Source organism: Leptonychotes weddellii, chromosome 5, assembly GCF_054177405.1.
Source record: "Leptonychotes weddellii isolate Sample4059 chromosome 5, ASM5417740v2, whole genome shotgun sequence".
NCBI lineage: Eukaryota > Metazoa > Chordata > Mammalia > Carnivora > Phocidae > Leptonychotes > Leptonychotes weddellii.
In genome coordinates, this window is record NC_138373.1 from 112,421,498 (window position 1) to 112,429,785 (window position 8,288).

Below are 8,288 nucleotides of genomic sequence, written 5' to 3' on the forward strand. Positions count from 1 at the left end.
TGCATGTGCTCTCTCGTTCACTCTCTCTCTCAAATAAATAAAATCTTTTAAAAATAAATAAATAAGGGGCGCCTGGGGGGCTCAGTCGTTGAGCGTCTGCCTTCGGATCGGGTCATGATCCCGGGGTCCTGGGATCGAGCCCCACATCGGGCTTCCTGCTCAGCGGGAAGCCTGCTTCTCCCTCTCCCACTCCCCCTGCTTGTGTTCCCTCTCTCGCTGTGTCTCTCTCGGTCAAATAAATAAAAATCTTTAAAATAAAAATTAAAAAAAAAATAAAAATCTTTTCAACTTGTCAGTGCCATTTACTGTTAGATCACATCGAGTGAGGTCATATTAATAAAGCCTTACTGGATTTGCAGTGAAGTGAGTTGCCCTGACATTGTCCTGCCTTGTGGCTCTGGTGTGGTATAAAGAACCCAGAGGTTTCCTCTTTCTAATAAGACATGTATTATGGTAGTATTTTATCTTGATATTTTTTTTCCTTGTGTTCTTTTTTTGTGAATCTTTCCTCATCTGTCCCCAACTTGTCTAAATTAAAGAGGTAATCAAACGAATTCTCCTTCAGTTTTTGGAGCATGTTTTACTTTCTCACAACAATATCCTAGATTTTGTCCCTTCACATTTTCCTTCTTGAAAATGCTGCTAGTGTCCTGTTTTGATGGGAAAATTACAGGTAATATGAAGTAACAGTTACTGCCTGCAAAAAAAAATGAGATTTTTAACTGTTTAGATACAGTCCTCCTTCTCAAAACGCCCTAGCTCTTGATTTTAAACACTGAAGGAAGCAAGAGGAAATCTAAGAATGAGACTGAAGAAAGAAGCCCACAGAATTTTTGTGTAGATCTCTTGAGATCTGTACTCTCGGCCACTTTTATTTCTTATTTGGCACTAATGCAGCTTAAAAGAAAAAAAAATCCTAATTGACAGCCTAAGACGATTGATTTATTTTCTCTTAGCACAGCAAGATGTGCTAAAATTACTAAATCTTAAAAGACTTACTGAGATTCCTGAATGAGAAATACCCCCACCCTTGATTTCTTTTTTCTCCATGAAACAAAAATAGTTCTGTATTTGTGGGGGAAAGAGTTTGCCAGACATAGTGATTATAATACTGTATTGAAAAACCCTTACTTTGATTGACTAAAAACCAGATGCTGTTCATCATGGTTAAAAGCCTGTAATAATGTTTTCACTCTGGTGATCACCACACTTCTATGAGATTAATAATAGGGTCCCCCAATCTAGAGGTGGAGAAACCAAGGAAAGGACACTTGAGAAATGTTTCCTACCCTTTCCCAGGGTTCCCCAAAGCAGTGTTGCCTGGAACATGACCTTATTGAGGGCCTCGTTTCATAGTTACTATGTCTTTTTTTGGCAGGATAAAGTATTTAATCTCCTTAAACCTCAGTTCCTTCTTTGTAAAATGAGGCTAATACTCCTACCTACTTCAATAGGGTTAGAATAGTGTTTGATTATTGCTATCCATTATTAAATTGAGCAAGTTTCCTGACTCCCCATTGAGAACTTGACCACCCTGCTGTTAATGAGCTTGATTAAACATGGCCAAATGTATGCATATATATTGTGAGCTTGGTCTTTCTCTGTTGAAGAATAATAGAAAGGAATTGAGGAAATGTTAAATGTTATTTGGACATTGATTTCTCTCTCTTTTTTAAGATTTTATTTTTAAGTAATCTCTATACTCACATGGGGTTCGAACTCACAACCCTGAGATCAAGAGTTGCATGCTCCACTGACTGAACCAGCCAGGCGCCCCTGGACATTGATTTCTATTAACTCTACTCAATTAGATTCAGCCCTCACTTTAAGGGAATACGCAGTGAGTCTGGGAAAGATGAAATAAAGTTTTCCAGTATGAGTATTCTTGTCTGGAGGTTAGCCCTGGGTCTCAGACAAGAATAAGTCAGTAGTTACTGCTGTACCTGTCCCATTTTCCAAAACACACAGGTTTCGTTGTTATAGTCATTTACAGATAGTTTTGCATGGCACGCCTTTGCTTTTGTGTTTTTCCTAAATCAGTGAAAGACTAACCGTCACCTTCCTAATGTATTAAAATCATCAAAGGATTCTTTTCAGGATTACATGTGTCAATAGAGCTGTTAGTTTGAACAATGTGTAAAAAGTGAAGGTCAGGTGAAGAGCCTTTGATGTTGTGAATAGAGTAATAAAGTGGAATCTGAGGACTCGATTGATGAATGGATTATTTGGATAGAGAAAAATTATTTTCAGGCACGGCATCCCTATAAATCCAGAAGCTACGTGTTTTACAAACTAGAAATTTATGCACTAAATACAAATTACCAGATGTCAGTGTCTGTCTGTGCCAACTGGCAAATACACGGTGGTTCAGAAGTCTGGAAGAAATGATGCTCGCATCTTTGCCATTCAAACTCAAAAGGGATAGTTGAGATAAAATGCTGTTGAAAAAATTACAATGTACGCAGCACCCCAAACATGTCGCATGTTATGAATTGTTATCTTAAAGGCTTTCATTTTTTGCCCTCATGACTCCATGCATGCTTGTGGCATTGCAAATGTAACCCATGTTTCTGTTCTAATTTCTGACATTCCTTCCTGGGACTTGTCTCATTCTTTTAAAAGGTCAGCAGATTATGTAAAGAACCAGTCTAGACCTAGCAATCTCATAAAGGTCCAATACAGAGCTAAATGTATAATAGGGTTCATTACCTTTATCTTGCACATACCAGCACTAACTTTCACAAAATCGTCAAATGGATTCTCTTCTTTCCTTAGAAATTCGAGCTCAGCTGGTAGAACAGCAAAAATGCCTGGAACAGCAAACAGAGATGAGAGTTCAGCTTCTCCAGGACCTGCAGGATTTCTTCCGGAAAAAAGCTGAAATTGAGACGGAATATTCTCGGAACCTAGAGAAGTTAGCAGAAAGGTTCATGGCAAAAACAAGAAGCACTAAGGATCACCAGCAGTACAAGTAAGAGAGACTTGACTCAAATTCTTCTTTCCAAGGTGATAGCCTACCTTCTTACCACCCTTCTTGGTTTTAGAATTTTGCATCTTTGTCTGAGAAGCTGTTGATTAGCATATTCCCATAGGTAAAAGCAACTCTGCATTTATAATTTATGAGCATCAATGTATCACATTTTAAAAGTGTTCTCTTGACATTTTTTCTTTCCAATAAATGTATATTTATGGATAATTTTTTTTTTAAAGATTTTATTTATTTATTTGTCAGAGAGAGAGACAGAACACAAGCAGGGGGAGAGGCAGGCAGAGGGAGAAGCAGGCTCCCTGCTGAGCAAGGAGCCCGATGTGGGGCTTCATCCCAGGACCCTGGGATCATGACCTGAGCCGAAGGCAGCCGCTTAACCAACTGAGCCACCCAGGCGTCCCAGGATAATTTTATAAATAAGAAACAGAGTGTGTTCATAAAATTACTGATTACAGAAAAGTGGGAGTTGGTCTCTACAGGTAGATATTTCAGTGGGCACATTTAAAATGGCTGCTTCTTCAAAGACCTCAGGATTTCTGTAGTGATTTTGTATGAAAATAAGCAGTAGGGAGCATATTTAGCTCCCTACACCCCAATCATGTTTGTGGTCACTCCAGTTGAGACTGACTTAAAACAAGGAGCTTTAGTAAAATGCTTATGACCAAGTGCAGTTAAACCTTGAATTAATTAAAAAAAAAAGCCTTTGAATTAAATGTACGTCCTTTATTTAAAAAAATACAGATTTTCTGATAATGAAATTTACTTTGTAATTTAGATCCTAAAGACAGAGACAAGTAGGCAGGCAACTTTAATGGAGAATACAAGTACTGTGACAGGGTAAGTGCAGGATGCCACAGACAGACCCAATGGAAATCCATTTTATAGTGGAGGTGGGGAAGGGACGGTCTGAGAAAGGTCCCGGAGGAAGTGATACGTAAGTGAAGACATGAAGGACTAGTTGGCAAGCTGAGGGGCCCAGAGCAGGATGTTCCAGGCAAGGGGAACAACCTGCATCAGGGAGTAGAAGGGAAGGGGTGTAAGGCAGTTTTACGGAACAGAAGCAGTTGGGTGGGAGTGAGTAGTGAGGCGGTGAGCAGTGTGGCTCCAGGTGTAAATTGTGCAGATCCAGGAGGCCTGTAGATCACACTCCACAGTTTGGACTTTGTCCTGAGGGCATGAGAAGCCTTAGGAGAGTTTTAATTAGAAGAATGACCAGCTCAGACCCATGTTTTATTGTATTGTATTGTATTATTTTATTTCATTTTATTTTGAAGATTTTATTTATTTATTTGACAGAGAGAGAGCACAAGTTGCGGGGGGCAGCAGGCAGAGGGAGAGGGAGAAGCAGGCTCCCCGATGAGCAGGGAGCCCAATGCGGGGCACGATCCCAGGACCCTGGGATCACGACCCGAGCCGAAGGCAGACGCTTCACTGACTGAGCCCCCCAGGTGCCCCACAGACCTGCATTTTAAAATGATGACAAAGACTATAGATAGGACTGTGGACTAGAAGGAGCTATAGTGGAGGGAGGGAGGACCATGTAGGGGGTTCTCACAGTAATGGTGTGAACTAGCAATACTGCAGGGAGAAAGAAATAGACTTGTCTAGGAGATACTTAAAAGGCAACACAGTCTTTTCTGGAAATACAATAGACTAGGTAATCTGAAAAGTATTTCTGCTATAAAACTCTCAGAAATGCTGATTAAAATATAATAGACATCATTTTAAATGTGTAACTGAACTCATAGGAAAGTAAGGGAAATTTCCAGGGGCCAAAAAAGGAAGAAGGAGCTGAAAACTCAAGTGGACATTTATCCCTACCCTTTAGTCCCATGTGGGGCAGAAGGTGAGGCCTGTTCAAGGTAGAGAGGTGGGACTGAAGGCTTCCTACCACCAACCCTATTGCACTGCACCCCAGCCTAAAATCTGGACCAGCATAACTGCTATCTCAGTGCATTGGTAAAACAGAAAACCACCCACCCCCTTGTAACAACAAGGAGGCCTGTCTGCTCAGGCTGAGCTGCAGACTGGAGGGGGTTGCAGAGAAGCCCGTCTTTGTCTTCACCATTGGCTTACTGTTTTCTTTTATACCCTTCTATGGCCTTGGATCCTACCTAAAAAGTAGGGTGGGCAGTATCCCCAGTTACTTTTGCAGAAGCAAATGCAGAACAATTCTAGATAGGGAATGCTTTTTTATGGCTAACTTCTCATGTTGGTCCAGCATAGAAATAAATCTTAGTGATGGTTCCCAGGGTGGGCAGATGTCCAATGTACCTGACAGAGGCTAGAGCTGGAAAGGAGACTGGAGCCAATACTGTATTATAGTAACTGTCCCTTTTTAAAGTGATTACAAGTAAGAAGACAGCCCATTCATCCATTCAGTAAGTATTTTTGAATGTCTTCTGTGCACTTGGTAATCGGTTGTGAACTGAAAACTGGTATGGGGCCATGCACCTTAGTCTGATCCCTTAGGGCTTCAGCTGCCCTCTTTTCTTTATCCCAGTTTGTTGACTTGTTTTATCAAAAGGTAAACCGTTTGGAATTTTCTTTGACTTGGGTAAGTTTATTGAATATGGGAATGAAGGTAAGATGGTTAATAAATCTACAGAAAGGACAAATCAAGAGTATGAAGAAAATCAAGGACGGACTTTATGAAAGAGCCAGACCTGATGTGAATACTGGCTTTGCTGTGTGGTTTTGGTCAAGTTGCTTACCCTTTCTGAGCCTTGTTTTCCTAACTTTTAAAATGAGATTTTATGACGATTAAATGAGAAACATGATGAAGTCCTTGATGTGATTGATAGCCGGCATGGATTATGCACTCAGTGTTTCTTCTCCTCTCCACCAAACAAATGTTAAGTCTTGGGCACAGTACTCAGCTTTGGGTTGCTCATTATGTAGAAAGTCCTTAGCTTAAAGTTGACACTGACAGAAGACCAAGGCTTGTATCAGCCTTCCTCGGCTCAAAGACTCTGATACTAGCTTTGGTCTCAACAGCAAATCATCAAATCAGCATGCTGCGCTAAGCTTCACTTCTCTCACTGATAGAGGGGATACAAAGAATTTCTGCTTTAAATTGTAGTGGTAAGGATTACGTAGAGTTACTGTATGTAAAGTCTTTAGACCAGCCGCTAAATAAAAATAGCTAACTTTGTAGAGCACTCATTATGGATCTAAGGCATTATAGTAAGCATTAAAATATGCATATATTAACTGAAATAATCCTCATAAGAATCTTATAAATACTGTTATTTTACCCCTTCTCCAAATGAAGTTACAGAGGCAGAGAGAAGTTTAGATAATTTGGCCAAGATCACATAGCTAGTAAGTGTAGTTCTGGAATTTGAACTTGGACAGTATAGATCCATATTCTGTGCTCTTGTGTAGTATTTCTTAGAGTAGGTGCTCAGTGCCTGATAGCTGATGCAATTATTTTTAATTATTATTATTATTTTTTAAGATTTTATTTATTTGCAAGAGAGAGAATGAGAGACAGAGAGCATGAGAGGGAGGAGGGTCAGAGGGAGAAGCAGACTCCCCGCTGAGCAGGGAGCCCGATGCGGGACTCGATCCCGGGACTCCAGGATCATGACCTGAGCCGAAGGCAGTCGCTTAACCAACTGAGCCACCCAGGCGCCCTAGCTGATGCCATTATTGTTGTTGGTATTGTTATCACTTATTAAGGCAATAATGTGTTTATGCAGTGTGTGAAATAACATTTATTAATGCTTACCATGGGGAGGGTACTCAGGATATAAAAACATAGGAAATGTTGTCAAAGTAGGAAATGCTCTCAAAGAATGTATTCTTGGGAGCATATCCTTTCAGCATAAAGGACATACATAAAAGTCAATATAATAAGGTGATCTTTATCTCTTGGGCTGACTGGATAGAGAATGTCAGTAGAAGGGCTCTTGTCTGCCGTAGAACAAGTGCCCCTTACTTGATGGCTTTGAGAAAAAAAGGAGGTTCTCTAGGTTGGGCTGTAATTCTAGTTTGCCAGGAGGCTTTTCTAGTGTGGGCCAGTGCTAGGACCCTAGAAGAGGACGTTCCCCCCTGCGCCTATTCCTGCTTCCGCTTCCGTCCTCTACTTCCTCTTTCTTCTACAGAGCATCTTGACTTGATTCAGTGTCACATCCTGAATCTGAGGAACTTACAGGCAGAAAGAGCTGACTTAATGATTTCTTTCCTAACTTAATTAATATTCAGAGTCATAAATGATCATGAATAGTAGGATAACATGTCTGATACACATGGCTGTAGTGTCCCTGAGTTAGGATAAGCCTTCTGGTGCCTTTTCGTCATTTTCCAGTTAGATTAAAAAAGAAAGCATTGTACTTTTTTTTTTTGAAGCAGTAACATCCCAGGTAGTTACTGGTTTTATTTGGAGGTTTTCTTTAAGATTTTTTACAAGTCGTCTTTTGTTGTTTATATTCACTTTTAGCTTTATTATCTAGAATAAAACAAGTAGGAGCGCCTGGCTGCATGCAGCTCTTGATCTTGGGGTTGTGAGTTCAAGCCCCATGTTGGATGTGGAGCCTACTTAAAAAAATAAAATGAAAATATTAGAATAAAACAAAGTGTAGTTACAAATGTGAAACAGTTTAATGACAAGTCATAAGCCAGTAAACTTCTTGGTTCTGTTCATGAGCCTTCCAACAATGTTGTAAAGTTGTGATTCCCCGGAACACTTTTTGGGAAGCTGGAGTTTATATATCAGGGGATTAATAAATAATCCTCAAATGTATGTTCCATGGAAAGCATACCTAGCCAAATCTCTTTTCCAGCAGCAGACTGGACACTCAAAGCAGACTCTGTGTGCAGTGGCGAACCACAGTCTGTGAGACAGTAGTCAGTAGATTTTTATGTAAATATAAATTACTTTCTTCACAATGGGGTGTTTAAAGCTGAAAGCATGCCTGATGACTGTGTATCCCAAGGTCCCATGGCCCTTGTCAGGAGTGTGGGTTTTGACTGGTATTCTTGGTCCAAGTTTTTCCTTCCAAGCTTTCCGCCATCCTGGCGTAGAAGACTGTTCTGTTGGCTGTTGAGGAGCTCTGAGCAATGCCCTGAGTAGGAAGAAGAGCAACAATACCCATCTGGGGCGCCTGGGTGGCTCAGTTGGTTAAGCGACTGCCTTCGGCTCAGGTCATGATCCTGGAGTCCCGGGATCGAGTCCCGCATCGGGCTCCCTGCTCGGCAGGGAGTCTGCTTCTCCCTCTCCCACTCCCCGTTTGTGTTCCCTCTCTCGCTGTGTCTTTCTCTGTCAAATAAATAAATAAAATCTTTAAAAAAAAAA

General features: G+C 40.7%; 1 protein-coding gene across 4 annotated transcripts in view; it reads left to right on the top strand.

Annotated features, from left to right (window-relative positions):
• Positions 1 to 8,288, top strand: part of SRGAP1 (SLIT-ROBO Rho GTPase activating protein 1) — a 179,038-nt gene that overhangs the window by 36,568 nt on the left and 134,182 nt on the right. For all 4 annotated transcript variants that reach the window (XM_081821991.1, XM_081821990.1, XM_031026587.2 and 1 more), the window contains exon 2: positions 2,776 to 2,971. In XM_081821991.1, the coding sequence (XP_081678117.1) occupies positions 2,829 to 2,971 (143 nt within the window). In that variant the 5' untranslated portion in view covers positions 2,776 to 2,828. The remainder of the gene's footprint in view (positions 1 to 2,775; positions 2,972 to 8,288) is intronic.